Raw genomic sequence first — 24,782 nt, forward strand, 5'->3', positions numbered from 1 at the left:
ACCAAGTTACAGGGTTGTCTATAATTATTGAACATGAACTACATGTTTTAATTGAAAATGATCCTTAGTCAGGATGACATATTTTGAGGACAAATGAAACTGAGGTAGACAAAATCAAAGAGAAATCAGCCACTCAATCAAGCTAGCCTGGCATTTTATAGGAACACTGGACTTGACACAATAATAAAAACGACTAGTGGAGATGCTTCTAGACTCCAAAAGAAAATATACAGAGAGCTGGTCCCGGGCAGTGTACCTTTAAAAAACAATAGGGTAGCATATCAAAGCTTTATACAAGAAAAAAAATTCAATATGGGAAAGCATATTTTCCCCAAATTCACATTTTGGCTGGACTGACAGTGTGAGATTTATACAAAGGAAATCCCATGAAGTACTTGACTGAGATCATACTTCTCATTTTGGACAAAAATGTCCATATACAATGTAAACTACACATTTTCCATAAATCCAGTGAGGAAAAATGTCAATGGACTTGTCCAAAGGTTCTCAGCTACGGCAAGCGGCAAGCGTACTCAATGAACCACTCCCCCCACGCCCACACACTCCTTTCCCCACACCCCGTTCTAGACGCACGGCAAACAGAGCAGTAACTACTGGTGGATGAGGTTCTCTCAGGCTTTGATGCTGAAGAAGTCCTGACAGTTCCATCAGACAGGTAATACTACCACCACCTTACAGCACCAAAAGAGAAGATAACAGAGGAGAAAGGGAGTGCCTACTTCAGGAACCAGGCAAGCAATGCGCAGAGCGGATGTTCTAGGAGTGGTAGCTTTTCCTACCTAAAAGATTTCCAGTCAGAAGAATAATCTGCACACCTCTCTGATGTTGGTTTTGTACACATTGTGCTCTGCACTTCAGACAAGGGCTAATAGCACCTTTCAAGCCATGTTAAGAGCAATAATAACAAATGATGATGATGACAACTATCTGGGTACACACACCAGTTGCTTCTGATCTTCACAAGAGCTCTAGAAGGTAGGTGGTAATTCTATTTTATAGATGGGCAAGCTGAGGCTTAGAGACATTAGATTTGCTCAAGGCCAGTCAGTCAGTAAAAAACAGAGCTATATTTGAAACCCAGATCTTCTGACTCCATGCCCCAGGACAAACTGTCACAGGCACTAGTTAACGAGTGAAACATCATAATCGGTGAAACTGAGGGTGAACCACCCAGGATAGGAGCAAAGTCAGATGACAGGGCTCACAGATACCCAGCCTTACCCTAGAGCACACAGCAGGCAACTGCAGTTCAGGATCTGTCAACCCCGAGCCTGGCTGTAAATAAGGACACATTAGGAGTATGCTTTGGGCACCTAGAGGGCAGAACAGTGGGACTGGTACTTTGTCTTATGTTTAAAATGGTCAAGCATTTGTCCTAGCTGACGTGGCTCAGTGGCTGAGCATCAACCCATGCACCAGGAGGATGTCACTTCAATTCCCAGTCAGGGCACATGCCCAGGTTGTGGGCCTGATCCCCAGTGGGGGGCATGCAGGAGGCGGCCAATCAATGTTCTCTCTCATCAATGTCTCTATCTCTCTCCTTATCCCTTCTTCTCTCTCTAAAAAATCAATAAAGAAAAATTAAAAAAACAACACTTTACTTTCAAAAGACTCATGAGGGCCCTGGCAGGTTTGGCTCAGCAGTTAGTCGGCACACGGACCAGAGAATCCCAGGTTCGGTTCCCGCTAAGGGCATGTACCTCAGTTGCAGTTTGTCCCCGGCTCCAGTTGGGATCGTGTGGGTGCCAACCAGTCGATGTGTCTCTCTTGCATGGATGTTTCTCTCTCTCTCTTCCTCCCTCTCTCCCTCCGCTCTATCTGAAGATTAATGCAAAAATGTCCTCGGGCAAGAATTTTAAAAAAAAGATCCAGCCCTGGCCGGTTTGGCTCAGCGGTTAGAGCGTCGGCCTGCGGTACAGAGAGACCCGGGTTCGGTTCCCGCTAAGGGCACGTACCTCGGTTGCAGTTTGTCCCCGGCCCTGGATGGTCGTGCGGGTGGCAGCCACTCGATGTGTCCCTTCATGTCGATGTTTCTCTCTCTCTCTTCCTCTCTTTCCCTCATGCTCTATCTGAACAAAAAATAGAAAAATGTCCTCGGGTGAGGATGAAAAAAAAAAAAAAGATCCATGAGAAAACAAAAAAAGATGAAATAAAATGGTTAAGCACTTGAACACTGAATTCAAGGCTTTTCGTACCCCCAGCCCTGGGTTCAGTTCCTGAGTAGTCCTTGACTAGCCAGTCAAATTCAGCAATGTTAGGTCACTGACTTCTTTCCCCAGGAATGAATGTTAAAGAGCCCTCTCAGTACCTTGCTAACAAAACCCTAAAAAGACCAACAGGAAAAAATCCCATACCTAGCCAGTTCATCTGAGTTGATGAGCACTCGGAGACCCTTACTGGCCCGTGGCAGGACATAAATTCTAGAAACAACAAATACTGCTCTGTAGAAAAAGCAAAATGTTAACTCTGTAGGCCTACACTTGGCAATCGCATTTCAGAATTAACTTAGAGGTCGACTATTTGAGACTTAAAATATACTCATAGATTCTAACACCCATTAACAGCACTTAGTTTCCAGTCTAGACTCTGCAATGTTGTTCACCCATTATGTACAACAACATGGTGGCCTTCCAGCTACCCTAATCACATTTCAGTGGAGAAAGCTAAGTCAAAATTCCAAACCACAACAACAATGAAATAGTCCCCTTCTCAGCTCAAGTGGTCCATGCTGGCCCCCAGAAAGCAGAAGGGACAAGGGAGGTGCTACTGTGCCTCAGTGGTTTACTAACCCCCAACTCCACATGGCTGGTTCATCCTTGAGTTGTCCTAACTTGGGGAACAATAGCACTTGCCCTGAAAGGTTGGAGGGCAAATGGCCTTGCAGGTTAGCTCTGTCTCCTCCAGCACCTGGAGGCATGGCTTGAAGAGCCCAATAATGCTCAGGTTAAAATGAAAGCCTGCCTTCGGCCAAGCTGCAGCCGGTTGATGTTTCTCTCACACATCGATGTTTCTCTCTTTCTCCCCTTCTTCTCTCTCTCTCTCTCTCTCTCAAAAATAAATAAATAAATAAATAATTCAATAAAAACAAATTTAAAAATAAACTAAAAGGCTTTCCTTCTTATAGTTAGTTTAAAAGATTAATTTGTCCTAAAAAGATCTAATGAATCATTTATTTTAAAAAAGGCCTTCCTTATTTTTCATACCACTCTTGTCTAAAATTCTAAATAAAGATAAAAGTGCTTATGTCATTATAGGATGATAGCTGTAACAATCTGGATCTAATATTGTTCAATAGGGGGCAAACAGTCCATAACTGCTCTTGTCACATCTCTGCAAAGCAGTGACCAGGCACACTGTTGGCTGAACAACTTGGTTCTTCCTGTAAAACAAACAATAGCTGAAGCTGTGCATTTGTACACACACAAATATTTATCTGTGCATGCAGAGACAACAGTCTGGAATGGCTCACCAACTGCTGAGTGGCGGTCACTTATGGGAAAAAAGATGGGATGGGAGAGTAAAGCAATAGTTTTGCTTGAATGTCTTTTGAGAAGTACATTAAAAAAAATACACTTTCCATGTGTAATTTTTAAAATACTTTAAACCATGACAAGCCATTTTAAAAACAGTTCAAAATAATAATTTCCTTGGATATAAAATGTGAACAAAGAAATAATCAGAAATTATAAATATATTTAGATAGATTCAAAATAGAACCACCCAAGGAAGTTTTACATTTATACTAGCAGGTTCAGCAAACTACAGCCCATAGGCCAAATCCAATTCAATTGACAGGCACAAGGTAAATCTAATTTTCACATTTTTAAAGGAAAGGAGAAAGAAGGAGAAAAAGAAGAACAACAACAGAGGCCACATGTGGCCCACAAAGCCTAAGATTTACAGTTTCCCCCTACAGAAAAAGTCTGATGACTCCTGCTTTACACCAAGAATACTGTACCTTTTTAAAAATAATTTTAAATTCTTCTTGGAAATGTCTTCAGAATCACTTTTAAATACAATAAAAATTAGTTGTATTACTTAACAGTCTACCCTTTTCTTCCCCCTAAACCCACATGCAGTGTAAGGTAGCTTATTCAGTTCACTCCATCTTCAGATTTGCCTTAGAAGACTAGTGATTTCCTAAAATCAAATTCAGCCCCAGGATGGGGAAAAGGACACTCTTGCTAACATCCAGGAACCTAAGCTATAATGTGCAGCTAAAATGTACAATGGGAAACTCAAACTCAGAAGAACTCTCTGTACAGATAAAAAAAAAATCTCGCCCTGGCTGGTGTGGCTCAGTTAGTTGGAGTCATCATCCCATACACTGAAAGGTCATGGGTTCGATTCTTGGTCAGGGCACATACCTAGGTTTCAGGTTTGATCCCCATATGGGGTGTGTACAGGAGGCAACATATCAATGTTTTTTTTCCTCTCTCTCACTCTTACCCCCATTCCTCTCTCTCTAAAAATATCAATAAAAAAATAAATCTAGCAGTGACAATAATATAACAGATCACAGTTAAATAAATCATTTCTTAAATGAAGGAAGGAAAAGGCCATCTTTATTCTGAATGAAATTTGTAGTCCAGAGCCTAGAAAGAGGGAGAAATTTCATATTAACTATCAAATACCCTGAGAAATGTATTGAATAAGAATCAGCCCTGGCTGGTTTGGCTCAGCAGTTAGAGCATCAGCCTAGGGAATGAAGGGTCTCGGGTTCGATTCCTGGTCAAGGGCATGTACCTGGGTTGCAGGTTCGATCCCCGGCCCTGGTTGGGTCACGTGGGAGGCAACCAATCGATGTGTCTCTCCCACTCTCTTCCACTCTATCTAAAAATCAATGGAAAAATACCCTCGGGTGAGGATTAACAAACAAAGAAAAATAATCAAATGTATCCAATTGTGAACAGCTGTGAATTTAGAACTGGAAAAATAATTTAAACATGTGTGGAACTTCACACATTAAACCAATGGTTCTATATAATGACAATTTACAAATAAAGCTCATAATCATATTTAGAATTCTCAGTCGCCATCCTATACTTTTAACAGTATGTTATTTGGAAATTAAGTTACACTTTGAACATTTAAAGAACATAAAATAGAAGTTGATTTGTTTGTTTAATAATCTTTTAACCTACTTAATTTGAAATGAAAGCAATTCAGAACCTGTCATACACAAATTTTTTACAAGGAGAGAGTATCAACAGAAAGAGGATAAAGACCATCATTACGGTGACTTGGGGAAAAACTAAGACAATGATATCACTTACCTTTGGAATACATTTTCCTACTGAATTATGACACAGAAGATACACTACCTCAATGTCCTGGAGACTGAATTCCTTCTGATCTGTCAAGTTTGCGGCCCCGGCACTGAGTTCCATCAGCATCTTGGCGATCTCAGGCTTTATGGCTGAAGTCAGCCGACTGGCTGCTTCCATGACATGCTCCTGCACATCTTTGAGCTGCGTGGCTGCCTTGGAGTAGTGAGAGTTCCTGAACACGGTGCTGAAGAGATCAGTGAGGAAAGTACTGGCACGGCAGAAGACGTTGAGGGCGTCCAGGTACTTGGAGATGCCCTGCTGGATGTCGGCGATGGGAGTGGAGTGGGGCATGGCATGGTGGCAGCTGCCTGCAGCAGTCAGGCTGCCCAAGGGGGCAGTGGTGGCTGTAGATGCCAGGGGAGCACTTAGTGCTCGACCCAGCTCGGGCATCGGGTATTGTTGGTGCTGCTGCACCTTCTGCTTGGACCCGCCAAGCAGAAAGCGCCGCTTATAGTCCATTTTACTGTCTTGGGCACTGCAGCAATACATGCGGGAGAGGGAATTGTCCCAGTGACTGTGAGCGGTCAGGGTTCTGAGTCTTTTTTTCCAAGACTGTAGCTAGGTATAAAAATAGTGGAGTTCTGAAAATCTAAGTTTTAAAAAAGGCATTTCCATGAGGCAGGTGACCGTGTAATCCAATGTAGATGTGAGGACAACAGGTTTATATAATTAATATTTTCAGTTTAGCCAGGACCTCTGACAGAAAATAAAATTGTGTCCAAAGTGCTGTGTAAGAACTGTTAGCATTCCACTCTCTTAAAAGGCCTACCTATAATTGCTTTGCAAGAATATTTTGATACTTATATTTACAATGGCAGAAAAATAACTTAACTTTTAAAAATGTAATATAATGTATCTTCAATATACCAGAAAAGTTAGAACCCCAAAACCCACAAGCTGATCAACAGCAATTTAAAAGCCATACAGAATTACTTCACACTAAGTCCTCAAGAAGGAAGATCAAACCTCTGCAGAATTTCGACAGAGCCTGCCTGCCAAATCCATTTACCTGAAAGCTTCTTTTGAATGCAAAAAAATTCCAATTTCCTTTAGTATTTTCTGAAAACAAATTTTTCTTTTTTAAAAAATGGCATTTGTTATTATAAGTCGTCTTTCCTTTTGTTTGCTGAGGTAGCAGTTTCTTTGTAACATTAGTAAGAGGTGCTTCCAGACTGGGTTGGCCCTCAATTGTTAAGTCCAAAGTAAGAATGCACAGATGTAATTGTAAGGCCTCTAAGTCATTTCCTGTAAGAGCAAAAATAAGATCATGTTAGGAAAGTTAAAGGACAATGAGTAACCCTGGAACATTAACTTCTGAAATGCTATTATCCAAAGGTGAGCTACAAATGCATAAGAACTCATATTACAACTTATTAAAGAGTGAGATCTGAACTATGACATGATGACTGCCAGAAAATTCCTTGAGTTGTACGAAAATAACGCAACCAAAAATGTTTGATTCCATACCAATAATTCCAAAGCTAAGGCTAGTAACTGACACATGGAGCAGGGCCTGGATTCAGCAGCCACAAAACTTTAAGGGAATTTCGAAAAGGGAGTGATGGGCAAAGGCTGAGAGAAATCAGGAAGGCTGTTATGAAGAAAATGTTATTTTGATGTAGGCTTCAGCTGGAGGACAGGTTATGACGGTGCAAAAGGGATGTGTGGGACTCATGAGGTGAAAGGACCACCACAGCAAAGGCCCTAAAGCAGGGTGGCACAGGATCTAATCAGCATACCCTGCTGAACCAAAGTGAAGCAGACAGAAAGAGCCTGGAGAGGTGGGAGGCTGGCAGGAGGTTTGTAGACAGGATTGTTCTAGTCCTCACTCCAGTACCAATTTCCTCCCTGGATATTTAAAGGGAAGCCTGGCACAGTGTGCCAGTCTTACACTCTTGGGTAACTTCTATAAAACCCCTGGCTCTGGACAGGTTCAAATAACAATATCTGGGCATTTCTGTTTGCAGTTACTGATACCTAAAACAGGTGTAATTCACACACAGCTAACAACAGGGTTCATACTTGCCTGGACTATCTGTTTTCCTAAACATAGCAAGAGTTCAAATATATTTACCGAGTGTCATATTTAGTCTATATTAAACTTCAACTTGTATGATGTCTGCATATAGTTGGTCTACTTATTGATAACGGGTTTTCCTTTCTTTCTGTTTTCCTTATTTTAAAAACAAATACGAGTCATACATGACCAGCCTCCTTTACGGTTCTGTGATTGCATTAAGGAACCTAGTAAAGTAAGTATGTTAAAGAGCAAGAGATGAGAAAAGTGCTATGGATACAAACATACTCTAAAAGTATAGCAACCCTAAGCCAGCTGGCATGTAAATGAAACTAAACCGGCCCCCAGCTATAGCTCTGTGTTCAAGAGTCTTTATTCAAAATCTCATAAACTTTTCAAGAAACAACATAGCAAACAGCTACTTGTAAGAATATGTCCATAAGTGTTCTTTCTTTCAAATTCATGGCAATAAGGCAATCATATCTATCCTTACCCAAGTGCTCCATTATAATCAAAGTGGCTTTACAAACTGATGCACAACAGAAGTGCCCAGCAGGAATGCTGGAGGAAGGCTGTTCACATGAACAGTGTGGTCTGTGAAGGAGAGCCATTGCCCTGAGTTGGCCATAAGGAGTCGTGAGCAACCCCTAGCACTCCTCTTTGTTCTGTGTTCTACACCAGTGCCTCTAGCTCTGAGCGTCCACCCCCATTACTCTGCCAGACAGTCCCAGAAGGCCAAGTACGAACTACATACTTAACCTAACTTTTTTTAAAAATCCTCAGCGAGACTATTTTTTCCATTTATTGTCAGATACAGTGGGAGGGACAGAGAGACAAAAACATTGATGTGAGAGAGACACATCGACTGGTTGCCTCCTGCATGACCCAACTAGGACCAGGGACAAACCACAACCGGTATGTGCCCTTGACTGAAATTGAACCCATGACTCATTGGGCCAACGCTCTAACCACTGAGAAAACTGGTCAGGGCTACTTACCAAACCTTTTATTTTTTGTATGTATGTATTTATTTAATTAATTTTTTTATCCTCACCCAAGGACATTTTTGCATTTATCTTCAGATAGAGTGGGAAGGAGAGAGGGAAGAAGAGAGAAAGAGAAACATCAACGTGAGAGAGACACATCGAGTGGTTGCCACCCACACGACCCCAATCAGGGCCAGGGGCAAACTGCAACTGAGGTATGTGCCCTGAGCGGGAACTGAACCCAGGACTCTCTGGCCCATGGGCCAACGCTCTAACCGCTGAGCCAAATAGGCCAGGGCTTACCTAATCTTTTAAGAAGCATCATAAACTTTTTTTACTTTAAATGTTTCCAAAGTTTATTTAAATGAAAAACTTAGAATGATTAAAAATATACCACTTCACCAAATTCATCTACAAATTCAATGTAATCTAACTCTATCAACATTTGAACCACCTTCTTTTTCTTTTCTTTTTTAAAATATATGTTTTTAATTGATTTTTTAGAAAGAGAGAGAGGAAACAGAAACATCGATAAGAACATTGATCAGCTAGCTGCCTCCTGCACGGCCCCTACTGAAGGACTGAGCCCACAATCCAGGCATGCCCTGATCAGGAATCGAACCAGTAACCTCTTGTTGCATGGGACAACACTCAATCCATTGAGCCATACCGGCCAGGCTGAACCACCTTTTTTATAGAAATGGACATGCTAATCCTAAAAATTGTATGAAAATGCAAGAGACACAAGATGACCAAACAAATATTAAAAAAATATGTTGGAGGATTCACACTTCCTGATTGGAAAACCTACTATAAAGCTAAAGAAATCTAGATAGTGAAGTACTGGCATAAAGAAAGATATATAGCTGGGTCGGTGTGGCTAAGTAGACTGAGCATCATCCCATGGACTGAGACATCCCAGTTCGATTTCCGGTCAGGGAACATGCCGAGGTTGTGGGCTCGATCCCCATCAGGAGGTGTGCAGGAAGCAGCTGATCAATGATTCTCTCTCACTTCGATGTTTCTCTCTCTCTCTAAAAAAATCAATAAAAACATATTGTTTTTAAAAAACGGTCATTATCAAGGTGAAGATACAACCCACAGTATGGGCAAAAATATTTGAAAAATCGTATATCTGTCAATATATCCAGAACATATAAAGAACTCTTAAAATTCAACAATAAAATGACAAATGACCCAATTAAAAGATGGGCAAAGGATCTGAACAGACATTTCTTCAAACATATAAACTGTCTAATAAATGAAAAATGCTCAACACAATTAATCACTAGGGAAATACAAATCAAAACCACAATAAGTCATATTTCACACAACACTAGAATGGCTACAATAAAAACAAACAAAAAACAGAACAGAAGATAAGTGTGGGCAAGAATGTGGAGAAACTGGACCTTCATACATTGCTGGTGGGAAAGCAAAATGATGCCGTCATGCCCTGGCCGGTTTGGCTCAGCGGTTAGAGCATCGACCTGCGGTCCGGAGAGACCCGGGTTTGGTTCCCACTAAGGGCACGTACTTCGGTTGCAGTTTGTCCCCGGTCCTGGTTGGTCGTGCAGGTGGCAGCCACTCGATGTGTCCCTTCACGTCGATGTTTCTCTCTCTCTCTCCCTTCCTCTCTCCCTCCCACTCTATCTGTACAAAAAATGGAAAAATATTTATCCTTGGGCGAGGATAAAAAAAAAAAAAAAAAAAAGATGCCGTCACTGTGAAAAGCAGTTTGGCAGTTCCTCAAAATGCTGAACAGAGAACTGTCATATGACCAAGCAACTCTACCTTTTTTTGTTTGTTTTTTTGTTAATCTTCGATCGAGGATATTTTTCCACTGACTTTTTTTTAGACAGAGTGGAAGGGAGGGAGGGATGGAGAAACATCGATGTGAGAGAGAGACATTGATTGGTTGCCTCCTGTATAACCCCAAACGGGTCTGAAAATTGAACTTGCAACCCAGGTACATACCCTTGACTGGGAATCGAACCTGAGACCCTTTGGTTTAAAGGCTGATGCTCTAACCACTGAGAAAAACCACCCAGGGCTACCCTTTTAGTTTTGTTTTGTGGCTTTTTGGTTTTTTTTTTAACTTTTTAAATCCTCACCTGAGGACATTTTTCCATATTTTGTTCAGATAGAGTGGGAGAGAGAGGGAGAGAGAAACATTGACGTGAAAGGGACACATTGAGTGGTTGCCACCCACACGACCCAACCAGGGCCGGGGACAAACTGCAACCAAGGTATGTGCCCTTAGCGGGAACCAAACCCAGGTCTCTCTGGACCATAGGCCAACGCTCTAACTGCTGAGCCAAACCTGCCAGGGCTTGTTTTGTGTTTTTTGAGAGAGAGAGAGAGAGAGAGAGAGAGAAAGGGGGAGGGAAGAAACAAGGGAGAGGGAGGGGGGAGAGAGAACAGACAGAAGAGACATCGATTTGTTGTTCCACTTATTTATGAGTTCAATGGTTGCTCCTTGTAATGTGCCCTGACTGGGGATTGAACCCGAAACCTTGACATATACTGACATCTCTCAAACCAACTGAGCTACCAGGCCAGGGCAAGCAATTCTACTTTTAAGAAGCCAGACACATGAAGCCACATATATTATATGATCCCACTGACATGGATTGTCCAGAATAGGCAAAGCCACAGAAACAGAAAGTAAATTTATGGAATGGGGAGTAACTGCTAATGGGTTTCTTTTTGGAATGATGACAAGATTCTGAAGCTGGATAGTGGTAATGGTTGCACAACTCTGAATATACTAAAACACTTAAGGTACGTGACTTATATCTCCATCTTTCATTGCCATTTTCCTTATGTAACTTCTTATTTAACAGCAAAGGGCACATAAATCCTTCGTAAATAAAAATAAGTACATAAAAATAAGTTTCATAGGGATACCTTTAATGTCAGACATAGTCTCCTTTTCATATTCAACTAGAAATCTGTATTTGAATGCTGCTATCCAGAGCCTGTCCCTTAAAGATTATCTAGTTTAAGTCCTTCAGTTTACAGATGGGGGGTGGGGTGGGGATCCCAAGATACTATGTCTTGCATAGACCACAGTGTCAAAATCAAACTTGGGTATCTTGAATCTCAGAACTCCAAACACATACATAAATGTTCTGTTCTGAACTACCCAGACTGGATATAGATTAAGCTAAGATACAGTCACAAATCCTTAAACGAATGGCCTAACCCAATAAAGACTTATTTTTTGCTGACATGAAGTTCAATGTGGGTCTGGCAGCCCTTCTTCAATTTGTAGAGACATCAATGGAACTTGCTTTCCAGAGTCACCTTAACATAAAAAAACTCATACCCATTCTTTACTGCTTCCCACTAAAGTGGCACACATCATTTCCCTCAAAGCCCTTTGGCCAGATTTAGTCACTCAGTGCCAATGTAACTACAAGAGAGGCTGCGGAATGTAGGGAGACATGCGGAATAATAAGAACGCATTACAGGTGGCTACAGCTGTCCACCCAGCTCAGCTGTGTGTTGCAAAGTTTTGATCAGATGGTAAAAGCAATTCTGATTCCACCCTGGAAAGGCTGTATTATACTGTGAAGTCCCCACAGCTGCTTTCTTTTTTTTTTAATCCTCACCCGAGGACATTTTTCCATTTTTTGTTCAGGTAGAGTGGGAGGGAGAGAGAGGAACAGAGAGAGAGAGGGAAACATCGATGTGAAGGGACACATCGAGTGGTTGCCACCCGCACAACCGACCAGGGCCGGGGACAAACTGCAACCGAGGTACGTGCCCTTAGCGGGAACCGAACCCGGGTCTCTCAGGACCGCAGGCCGATGCTCTAACCGCTGAGCCAAACCGGCCAGGGCCCCACAGCTACTTTCCAGAGGCCAGATGACTTACACCGGCTGCTCCAGGACGTGGTTTTTTGTTGTGTGTATGTACGCAGAGTGAAGGAATGAAGGCGCTGGGGAGGGAACGGTCACAGATTCCTTTGAGAAATTGATGAAAGAACACTCCTTAGTCAAATATATATCCAAAACCTCAAAGTTGCCATTCATTCTTGGCACTGCAGCCCTAGATGAAGAACCACCTGCCCTCTACAATCCCTGTGCTTCCCTTCCCCTACATCAAGCTGCAGGCAACAGGTGACTTCATGAAAACTGAGTCTCACTTTCTGCATCTAGTGTTGGTCCAGCACATAAACAACCAAGTGGAGGCCTAAGGCTCAGGCTAATGCATTAAGGGGAACCAAAGAGAAATACACTTGGGACCTTTTACACCCATACCACTCACAACCTATTCAGCTATAAATTCTCAAGGTGTTGTCCTTAGACCATCAGCATCAGAATTGAATTGCCCAGGACCAAAGTGCACCTGTACTGGAGTAAGTCTGTCCATACGTCCTATCAGTGTACAGGGGTGGTCATAATGGCCCGTAAACATGTTACTACGAAATGGAAACTTTTTTTTTAATGATCACCCAAGGATATGTTTTTTTATTGATCGTAGAGAGAAACGTTGTTTGGTTTCCTCCCATATGTGCCTCAACCTGGAGATGTGTCCTGACTGGGAACTGAACCCATTGACCCTTTGGTGTACTGGATGACGCTCCACCCAACTGAGCCACACTGGCCAGGGCAGAATGGAAACTTTTTTAAGCAAGTTTTTCACAAGATGCCATATTAACATTAACCTTATCTTAACTAGGATGAAAAGAAAGACGCCAATGAAAATCAATCATGGCTGAAGGACTTCCTTCCCTGATATTTTAATCAGAATGCTACACTTAATGGGAAGACTATTAAAATTCAGATTCCTGCCTGGCTGGTGTGGCTCAGTGAATTGAGCATCCTCCCCTGGACTGAGAGGTCCCTGTTGGATTCCTGGTCAGGGCACATGCCTGGATTGAGGGCTCAATCCCCAAAAGAGGGACATGCAGGAGGCAGCCGATCAGTGTTTCCCTCTCACATCGATATTTCTATCACTCTCTTCCCTTCCTTTCTCTCTAAAAAATCTATAAAAATATATTTTTTAAAAATGCAGATTCCTGCCCTGGCCGGTTTGGCTCAGTGGTTGGAGCATCAGCCCGCGGACCAGAGAGACCTGGGTTCGGTTCCCGCTAGGGGCATGTACCTTGGTTGCAGTTTGTCCCTGGCCCTGGTTGGGTTCATGCAGGTGGCAACCAGTTGATGTGTCTCTCTCACATTAATGTTTCTCTCTCTGTCTTTCTCCCTCTCTCTCGCTCTATCTGAAGATAAATGCAAAAAAGTCTTCGGGTGAGGATAAAAAATAAAAATAAAAATGCAGATCCCTGGCATACAATACAAATCTAAAGAATCAATCTTTGGGGGTAGAAGCAGAGAATATGTGTTTTTCTAAAGCTTCCCAGGTGATTTGGATACATGCTATGATTTGAGAACCAAAATGCTCAGTTGAAAACCTGCTAAAAGTGATAAGGATTGAGGGCACCTGAGCACAGTCACTGACTACATGAACACCACTTAATGCAACTCAGGTATTTCACTAATATTCCTATTCATTCAAGAATCCAGAAAGAGCCCTAGGTGGTTTTACTCAGCGGTTAGAGCGTAGGCCCACAGACCAAAGGGTAGAGAGTTCAATTCCCCATCAAGGGCACGTAACTGTACCTGGTTTGATCCCCAGACCCTGGTCGGAGTCCTGTAGGAGGCAGCCAATCAATGTCTGTCTGTCTGTCTCTCTCTCTCTCTTTCTCTTTCTTCCCCCTTCCCTGCCTTTGACTCTACCTAAAAGTCAATGAAAAAATATCTTCCAGTGAGGATTTAAAAAAAAAAAAAGAATCCAGAAAGGGAACCACCTAGCCCCTGTGATAAATGACCATTTCTGAGAACCAAGGGGCTGGTTGGACAACTCAACGAAAATTTCTGTTTGTATCATAATTGCTTCTAAGAAGACCACATATGTCCCACAGTTAAGCCTGGGATTTTCCTCCAGGCTCAGCGGTTAGAGCATCAACCCAAGGACCAAAGCATTTTCAGATTTGATTCCCAGTCAAGGGCACATATCTGGTTTGATCCCCAGCCCTGGATGGGGTCATACGGGAAGCAACCAATTGATGTGTCTCTCTCACATCAATGTTTCTCTTTCGCCCCTGCCCCTTCTATTCTCTCTAAAAACCAATGGAAAATATCCTTAGGTGAGGATTAACAAAAAAATAAATAATAAAAAAAGTAAATTCTTCTCAAATCTTGTCTTACTGTACTTTTAATGCTTCCCCCACCCCATATGTATCTGCCTAAAGGGTTGAAAGATGTGCGTAAGTTTTACTGCTGCCTAAGATTCTCATACACATGGCAGAAAAGGACACTTCAGTAGACGTTACAGTTTTGCAACACAATAATTTGAAAAAGTTCTCAGTAGATTAAAACTGAATTCAGACCTCATTACATCATTTAAAACATTCCTTTCTGCCCGGCCACGTGGCTCAGTGGTTGAGCGTAGACCCATGCACCAAAAAGTCGCCGGTTCAATTCCTGATCAGGACACGTGCCCTGGTTGTGGGCCAAACCCCCAGGGGGGGGCATGCAGGAGGCAGCCAGTCGATGTTCTCTCTCGTTAATGTTTCCATCTCTCTCTCCCTCTCCCTTCCTCTCTAAAATCAATAAAGAAAAATAAATAAATAAATAAATAAATAAATAAATAAATAAATAAAACATTTCTTTCTGCAATCCAAGTTATCAGCAATTTCTATTTCAAAGAACATGTTACATAAGTTTAAGTAAAGAGGGTTTTCTTATACCCATAACTGATAAGATATAAAATGTGGTCATCCTGAGAAAATCTGAAGAGCTTCCCTTTAGAGAGTATAGTGGATAAAAGGTGGCCTTGGGGCAGACTAACTGGGAGAGATCCTGGCTCTGCCACTTACCAGCTATGTGACCTTGGGCAAGTTCTTTAACCTCTCTGTGCCTCAGTTGCATTATCTGTAAAATAGATATAATAACAGTAACTACTGTTATTGAGTTAAATAAATGTATACATATAAAGCACTCAGAATCATGCCTGGCACATATGAAGCACTGTATGTTTGATCTTATTATCATTCCCACACAATAAGGCCTTGTTACCTCTGCTTTTCCAGAAAAAAGTTACTGACAAACAAGAATGGTCTTGTAAAGTCACCCAATCCCTGAACTGAGTAGAAGTCTATGTATCGTAGGACAGGCTGCATCACGTTTCAGTGAAATATAGCTATAGTTTGTGAACACAGAGAACAAATTTTAAATCCATTTCAGTTATTAAGCCAACAGACAAAGTAAACTGAAAAGCAGTCCCATTGACAGCAATGGTTAGCACAAAGTAGCCTCATGTCTAGATGACAGGTTAAATAAATAGGCTCATGTACTTACCTCCCCATCCTCCCTAAATCCCAATGGCATAACAGTAAAGACGTTCACAACAGTAATAAGAAGGGCTGAGTGAGGGATAGAGTCTATTTTAATACTGGCCACTTTCTAGAAGATGGAGAGAAAGCAGTTAATTGATTGATAAGACAGACCAGAGACAGCTAGGCACGTCCCAGAACATGCAGAGTCAAAGGTGGGCAGAAAGGCAGAGCAGAGCCCCTCTTCCTGGCAGAGCTGGAGAAATGCCCTGCTTTGAGTGAGCAGGTACAGAAATCAGTGGGAAATAGGTTCATCTACCAGATCTTCTCCATACTTCTCACTCTGGTCAATGAATCAGCCAACTCCTATTTAGGCAAGAGAACCCTTGAAGAACAGGAACCTCTTTTCAGTTATCTACAGAATCAGCTCAGTTCTTCACTGACAAGGATTGCCAGATAGTTGGAAAAAGCCAAGAGGACCAAAAGGTCAACTAAGAGGAAAAGTAGATCATTACTAATTTGATTTGTTAGCTTAGTGTCTACATACTGATTGAAGGTAATTATAGAGAATATTTATTGAATCCAGGGACTGCATTTTGAAATAATTGTAATTATATTTTCTAAAGTGCTCAATTTAAGTATATAATAAAAAAATAAACAGCCCTGGCCAGTTTGGCTCAGCAGTTAGAGCGTCGGCTAGCGGACCAATGAGTCCTGGGTTCGATTCCGGTCAAGGGCACATACCTCAGCTGCGGCTCATCCCTGACCCTGGTCGGGGATCAAACCTGCAACCCAGGAATCGAACCCATGACCCTTCGGTCTGAGGGCTGATGCTCTAACCGTTAAGCCAGACAGGCCAGGACTACAGATTTGAGAAGCAAGCAAAATCACAAAGGAAGCAAATCATAAAGGAAGCAGAAATCAGGAAAGAATTCTTGGAAATAAGAAATATGGTTGCCAAGATGAAAAACAAAAAAAGAAATAAAATGGGAGTGGAGCAGGTTATAGGGGATACACATACACACGGTTATATTTTTTTAAATTAAGCAATGGAAGAATAAACCAAAAACCAGTAAGAATGTTTTTCTATGAGGTATGAACAGGAACAAAAGCAGGGAAGTAAGCCATACTTCTCTCAATCTACCTTGTTTACAGTTTTATCTTTAGAACCATGTAAATATTGTATATAACTTTTCAAAAGTAAATTTTAAAAAGCCCTAAAAATGAAAAACAGACAAATGAACCCAAACTCTCAAGTAGGTGGCATAACCATACAGAAAAGGTTTATTTCAAATAAACAGTGTTTGGACTGTACCTCTCTGGTGTTATTGTCAACAAAGGAGAAGAGATATAGATATGAAATCACAGAAATAAAAATACTTCCATCCTTTATTTGAATTTGAAATAGCCTGAAATCATGATTTATCTTTTTCTTTCCAAAAAATACATACTTACTTTACAGAAAAGACCTAGAATTCACATTCCAATGGCAACAAATGCCCCAATATGATTTTCCACCGAAAGGAATCAAGAGCTCCTTACAGAAACGGCTGATTCTAGATCCAGGGCCAGAAACAAAAAGATAAGCCCAGAAATTCTTTTTTTTTAAATCCTCACCTGAGGACATTTTTCCTTTTTTTTTTTTGTTCAGATAGAGTGGGAGGGAGAGAGAGGAAGAGAGAGAGAAAGAAAGAAACATCGACGTGAAAGGGACACATCCAGTGGCTGCCACCCGCACAACCCAACCAGGGCTGGGGACAAACTGCAACCAAAGTACGTGCCTTTAGCGGGAACCGAACACAGGTCTCTCTGGACCGCAGGCCAATGCTCTCACCGCTGAGCCAAACCGGCCAGGGCAAGCCCAGGAATTCTTATCAGGCCAGAAGCAGGGAACACATCTAATACTACCAGGCTCATGTCAAAGGGACCCAGAGTCAGCCTGAAGAAAAAGCTCTATTAATGGCCAATAATGGGACAATTTAGGCATCAAAAAGAATAATTTTTCTGGAGAAAAATTCATTAAATATATAAAAATTAATGAGTTGGGACTTGACAATGATTTATTGACTATGACACAAAAACCACAGGCAACAAAAGAAAAAATAGGCTATTTAGACTTCATCAAACTTAAAACTTTTGTACATCAAAGAACACTATCAACAGACTGAAAAGGCAGCCCATAGAATGGGAGAGAAATATTTGTAAATCATATATCTGAAAAGGAATTAATATCCAGAATAAATACAGAACTTCTATAACTCATGATCACAGGCTACTGGATCAAAAAAAAAAAAAAAAAAAAAAGTCCAACTGTAAAATTGGTAAAGAACTTGAATAAAAATGTGTCCAAAGATGCCCGGCTGGTATGGCTCAGTGGATCGATGTTCTCTCTCATTGATGTTTCTACATCTCTCCCTCTCCCTTCCTCTCTCTCTAAAATCAATAAAGAAAAAAAATATTTAAAAAACTGTGTCCATAGAAATAGACAAATAGCCAATAAGCCCATGAAAAGATGCTTAACATCGTGACTCATTTGGGAAATGCAATGCAAAACCACAATGAGATACCACTTCATGAAGATGGCTATCATGAAAAAAAAAAAAAAAGATCACTATCATAAAAACAAAACAAAAAACAAAAACAGAAAATAACACATTGGCAAGGACGTGAAGAAACTGGAACTCTTGCCTGGCTGCTGTGGCTCAGTGGTTGAGCATCGACCCATGCACCAAGTGATCGGTTCGATTCCCAGTCAGGGCACATGCCCAGGTTGTAGGCCAAATCTCTAGCGTGGGACATGCAGGAGGTGGCCAATCAATGTTCTCTCTCATCAATATTTCTCTCTCTCTCTCCCTTTCCCTCCTTTCTCTCTAAAATCAGTAAAGGGGGAAAAAATTTTTAAAAAAAGAGAGTTGGCACCCTCTGCATTGCTGGTGGGAATGTAAAAAGGTAGAGTCACTGTGGAAAACAGTATGGCAGTTCCTCAAAAAAAGTAAATATATAATTACCACATAATCCAGCAAATCCAATCCTGAGTATACACACAAAAGGAAAGCAGGAACTTGAACAGTTATTTGTACACCAATGCTCATAGCAGAAGTAGCCAAAAGGTGGAAATAAGCCAGATATCCATCGACGAATGAATGGATAAACAAAATGTGGTATAACCATGCAATGGTCTATTATTTAGCCTAAAAGGGAAGGAAATTCTGATACGTGCTTTGGTATGGATGAGCCTACATTCACCCATGAAGCGAGCTACCTCTCTATTTGTCAGGCCATTGGTTTGCAAAAACCTGGCAGTGGTTGCAGTAACTGTGGCCTTAGGATAGCTGCTATGGGGAAGAAAGCAGAGATCATGGTCTCTACTTCCAAAGTCACAGCTACATAACAGGATCATCAGGCACCCTGTTTCTCAAGCTCTGGCTTGACATGGGTGGAGAGTGTTGGCTATTTCTCTGGGGAGCCTGTCCTTTATCTTTTATATGCTTACAGCATCTTTCACTACACACACACACACACACACAAATACATAAACACTCTCCTCATTTCTCTAGTCAAATATGTTCATCTGTTCTTTTACAGCTTCAGGTTTTGCAACTAAATTTACCTTGCAAAAATTGATGATCAAATATAGATGAACCCTTCAAAGAAGATACACAAAATGGCTAACAAGCACATGTAAAGATGTACATCATTAGTTATCAGGAAAATGTAAATCGAAACCACAAGATTTCACTTCACAACCACTAGGATGGCGATAATAAAAAAGACAGATAATAACAAGTGTTAGCAAGGATGTGGAGAAACTGGAATCCTCCTACACTGCTTGTGGGGATGTAAAATGATGCAGATACTTTGGAAAGCAGTCTGGCAGTACCTTAAAAGGTCAAACACAGAATTACCGTATGATTAAATAATTCCACAACTATGTGCAGACCCAAGAAAAATGAAAAACGTATGTTTACCAAAAACCTGTCTATGAAAGTTCAGAGCAACAGTATCCAAAATAGTAAAAAAGAGGAAACAACTGAAATGTCTATCAACAGATAAATAGATAAACAAAATGTAATATAGGCATAAAACGGAATAATATTACTCAGGCATAAAAAGGAATGAAGTACTGATACATGCTATGACATAAATTGTGCATTGAAAACATTATGCTAAGTGAAGGAAGTCAGATACAAAAGGCTACATATTGTATGATTCCATTAATATGAAATGTCTAGAATAGGCAAATCCACTGAAACAAAGTAGATTAATAGCTGCATAGGGATGGGTGGATAGGAAGACTGAGGAATGACTGCTAGTGAATATGGTTGCTTTTTTTTTTTACAGTAATGGAATGTTCTGAAATTAATTGTAATGGTAGTTGTATAACTTTGTGAATATACTAAAAATCATTTAATCATACACTTTAATTAAAGTGAATTATATGATATGTAAGTTATATTTCAATAAAGTTGCTATTTAAAAAAATACATGAACAACTCCACAAACAATTCCCTCTTCAGAGAAAAAAAATACAGGAAAGTATTTCCTCTCTAGTCCACAACAATGTAAACTTAAATATCTATCCTTGGTTATGTGGAGATACTACAGGAAATTCTTTAGGGAAATTAGTGAAGTTCAAAGCCCAAGCTTTTCTATGTTTTTTTGGCAGTTCAGAATGACACAAGCCATATTTAGAAATGCACTCTGGAAAAATGCTTTCAAGACTTTTATTCTCAACATTCATAAATTAAAAATATCTACCCAGGCAAGAGAAAATGCCTGAAAGATTCAGTTCTTCTCTCTCTTCTTAGGACTCTCCTTTTTTGGCTCCTCTTTTATGTTACCACATTAAAAAGAGTGATATGAAAAAATGGTAGTTCTCCTAGCTCTCCCCCTGCCCCTCTGGCCATTCTCAGTTGCTTCTATGAGCCACCCCCGCCCCGACAGACCTGAAGTTACTCAGAACTCCGTGCTGTGCCCTGTCTGTTTCTAAGATCAACATATTCTCCCTGGGCAGGGCTCCCCAGTCTACCTCTCTAACCTAGATCTTTCTCCTGTACTCCAGATCCCAAATATCCAGATCCCTACTAAACAGGTCTCCAAGTCAAATGTCCAAACCAATTCTCTCCAGTCTTTCCATGTTCCTTCCCTGTTTTAGTGAATGGCATCACCACTTACCTACCTGAACAAGCCAGAAACCTGAGAGTTATCCTCCACTCCTCACTCACCTTTCCATCCAGTTAATCACTGAGTCATATGCTTCCTGCCTTCTTAATATCTGTCAGGTCTTTTCCCTTCTATCTTCACTGCCAATCCAAAGTTCAGACCATCTTCATCTCTTGCCTGAATTACAGAGAGCCTCCTGAGTGCTTTTCCAAATGCCCGGATTGCTCCCCTCTGGTTGCTGTGTGACTGTTCCAGAGCCAGTTTAATCATGCCACTCTCCTGCTTAAAATCCTCATGGCTCTCCACTCCACTTCCCACCTCTCTTACACCCTCCATTCCCAATCTCTGCCCCACACTGCGGTTCTTGCTGTGCCAGCCTCTCTCTCGCCATCTACACATTCATTCTTCTGCCTAGAAGGCTCTCCTGGCTTACTCGCACTTCTCTGGACGTCTAACTCAGACAGCCCCTCCTCTGGGAAGCCACCTTGACAAAGACAGTTAGGAGCAACTATGTGCTCTCCTAACACCCTGTTTTTATTCCCGTCTTAGTATTATCTTTGCCGTAGCATACTGTGTTACAACTGCCAGGTTCCCTGCCGCCTCCAGCCTCCAATACCACAGAGCTCATTTGAGATATTCGAAAGTACTAAGCACACTGCAAACATTCAACAGATATTTGGTGAGTGATTAGTTCATTCTTAGTATTATTTAATGGCTATTTCTATACAGCATTCACAGTCAGCCTTCCCATCCACAGAGGCAGCAGTTAAATGCTAGATAGAAGGTTCTACTTTATATATAGAGAAAAAAAAAATGACCGATGACAGACCATGTTCACACAAGTACTTCTCAACAAAATGAACCATTCATTAAATGACTACAATCGAGCTTTAGATATATAATCTCATTTTTAATATTCACTAGAACTGTAAAATAAAACCAGCTGGCATTAACTGAATGGGTACTAAGTGCCAGGCATTGTGCAAAGCATTTTACACCTGCTACCTAATTTAATGCTCACAATGACCCTGGGAGGAAGGCGAGGCATCTAAAGAGGTTAAGTGCGTCCTTCAAGTTCATGCCACTTGGATAAGGTAGTAGTCACCAACAGAGCTGGATCTGGGGCCTGGCTGCCTGCCGCCAGAGGCTGAGTGCTCCATTACTGTGCTATTCCACCTTTGTCAAACACCTAGCCAAAGACATTCTGTTTCTCACTCTGAGGAGATTATTTAAATGAAGCTGTAGGCTTCTTAAAATTGACAAGAAGATGAACTGTAGCAACGAAAAGTGATCTCTCTTTAGAAGATCATATCCATTGTATTGCTGATGATACCCAAGTTCAACTCTCCAGCCAAGACCTCTCTCTCCCAAGACTAGACTCAAAACATCTCCTCAGGTCCTTCAAATTTACCTAGTCATTCTTCCATCCCCAGCTCCTCCTGCTGTATTTACTGCCAGTCCTGAGCCTAAACCTAAGGTGTTGTCATTATCTCTGTTCCCTTACCTTTCTATCCCTTACATTGAGTCCGGCCATAAACATTAGTTAGCCATTACCATTTCACCCTAAAATGCCTCTCATTCCCTCTTTCACATCACACTGTGCAGCTTCCAAGAAACTAGCCCTGCAGAGCAAGCATGGAAGGCTGAGGGTGCCTTCTCAGTTCACTCCACGCCTGCCAGTCAAGCCCCCCAAAGTAACCACAATCCACCTTTCTAGCCCTACTCGCAACAGGTCCCTTCAACACACCCTTTCCTCATGCCACACTGTTCACCTACAACCGCAGCTGGTCCAAAGGGTCACTATGTCCCACCCCTACTGTTACCACTGGAAAACCCCTCACCTACTTCACAGAAGCTTGGTCCTCCAGCTGAGCAGCACCTGCCTCCCACCCCGAAGCTGAAGAGGACATATCATCGTATCAACACAACCGCAGCTGGTCCAAAGGGTCACTATGTCCCACCCCTACTGTTACCACTGGAAAACCCCTCACCTACTTCACAGAAGCTTGGTCCTCCAGCTGAGCAGCACCTGCCTCCCACCCCGAAGCTGAAGAGGACATATCATCGTATTAACCCAATGGTGCTCCTATGATCCTACAGGAAGGAGGTAGTGAAAAGACAAAGATGGAAAATGCTTTCAATGGCTCAGGCCTGAAGGCCTTGTCCTCGCCCACCTAAAATCAGTGCTTAGCAGCAGCCAGCCAAAAACTGCCTCATTTCCTGTAGTTGCTCAGTAAAAATAGGAAGTGGGGGAGGAAGTTTGCAAAGTAGAAACAAAAGTAATCACTGCCCAGCTTCCTGAACACAAATCACTGAACAGGGAGGATATCATTAAAACATCAAAGCGGAAGGCAGGCATGGAGAGCCAAGGCCAGAGGAAAGGAAGTGACCCTTCTGGGTCCACCAAGCCCAGACTGCCCCCCCAAAAAATATGTGCAAAACCAGACACTAGCTCATTATACAAAAACAGTTTCCAAGGAATTAATTTAATTCATTAAAAACATGTTAATTTAAAGAATCACATGTAAACTCCTGAAACATTAAGTCCTAGCAATGTAAAAACTGTCAATGAAAAAGTTTTAAGGAAGCTAAGATTAAACTAGTTTTTTCCATTCTAGTCAAGAAGTAGCTACTAAAACTGCTGTTAAGACAAAACAAAATAAAAAGTTACTAAATAACTGATCAGTTGACAAAATCTAAAGCCCATGTTATCCTACACTGAGCTATAAAAACTCAAGTAGAGAGAAAAAACACTAATAAAATTTTTAATCATAGAATTCTAAATAATTCTAATCAGAGCTTGAATCTATCACAGTTAAAATAAAGGTGCTTCTATACCCATCCCCCACCAACTCGGTCAACCCTGTGACTGGGCCTAAAAGCTTTAGGCATCCAGAACACAGAGGCTAACAGGGCCGGCTGTCAAGGAGCTTTTAGTCTGCCTCCACACGGTGACACCTGACTGCCTTTTGTGTTGACACATGCTCTATAATAACTTATCACCACAAAAGACGACATTCCTGTACAAAACAAAGCAAGTTATTATTAGCAGATCTGGTCATCTAAAAATTATGGATAATTCCATTTAAGCAGAAGGAAAGAAATTTCTTACCACAAGTCAACAGAGTTGAAATTTAGTTTCAAAACAATACAGGTTAAGCCCTGGCTGGTTTGGCTCAGCAGTTAGAGCGTTGGCCCTTGGAACAATGAGTTTTGCGTTCGATTCCAGAAGGTCAAGGGCACATACCTTGGTTTCAGTTCCTCACTGGCCCTGGTTGGGGTCCTGCAAACAGCAACCAGTTGAAGTGTCTCTCTCACACTGATGATTCTCTGTTTCTCTCTCCCCCTGCCCCCTTCCCTCTCCCTCCCTCCCACTCTATCTAATGATAAACAGAAAAAAATGTCCTCGGATGAGGATTAAAAAAAATTTTTCACATCAGCCTGGCTGGTGTGGCTCAGTGGTTGAGTGTTGACCCATGCACCAAGAAGTTGCCGGTTCGATTCCTGGTCAGGGCACATGCCCAGGTTGTGGGCCTGATCCCCAGTGGGGGACATGCAGGAGCGAGCTAATCGATGTTCTCACATTGATGTTTCTCTCTCTCTCCCTTTCTCTCTAAAATCAATCAAGAAAAAAACATTTCACATCAAATGCACCTAAGCACGATGAAAACATTCTCAAATATAAATTGTGCTGCTTGATGGAAATTCTAGTGTAAATCAAGGAGTGAAAATAACTACTTTAAAGTAAATCATTTCTTAAAACCACAAAGCAGCCCGGCTGGTGTGGCTCAGTGGTTGAGCATTGACCCATGCATCGAGAGGTTGCTGGTTCAATTCCTGGTCAGGGCACATGCCTAGGTTGTGGGCCAAACCCCCAGTGGGGGGCATGCAGGAGGTGACCAATGATGTTCTCTCTCATC

The 24,782-nt window shown here is 41.6% G+C and overlaps 1 protein-coding gene across 3 annotated transcripts in view; it reads right to left on the reverse strand.

Annotated features, from left to right (window-relative positions):
• The window catches only part of GARRE1 (granule associated Rac and RHOG effector 1), a 69,370-nt gene extending 46,562 nt beyond the window's left edge, over positions 1-22,808 (reverse strand). Inside the window, exons 1-4 of one of the 3 annotated variants that reach the window (XM_036274422.1) lie at positions 22,708-22,808; positions 20,925-21,039; positions 15,244-15,298; positions 6,361-6,596 (exon numbers count right to left, since the gene is read on the reverse strand). In XM_036274422.1, coding sequence (XP_036130315.1) covers positions 6,361-6,596; positions 15,244-15,295 — 288 coding nt within the window. In that variant the 5' untranslated portion in view covers positions 15,296-15,298; positions 20,925-21,039; positions 22,708-22,808. Of the gene's footprint in view, positions 1-5,345; positions 6,597-15,243; positions 15,299-20,924; positions 21,040-22,703 lie in introns of those variants that run through there. The other 2 variants (XM_036274423.1, XM_036274421.1) reach the window with 2 other exon arrangements.
• Between the last annotated feature and the right edge of the window lie 1,974 nt (positions 22,809-24,782).

The sequence above is a fragment of the Molossus molossus genome, unplaced genomic scaffold (assembly GCF_014108415.1).
Source record: "Molossus molossus isolate mMolMol1 unplaced genomic scaffold, mMolMol1.p scaffold_m16_p_21, whole genome shotgun sequence".
Lineage (NCBI taxonomy): Eukaryota > Metazoa > Chordata > Mammalia > Chiroptera > Molossidae > Molossus > Molossus molossus.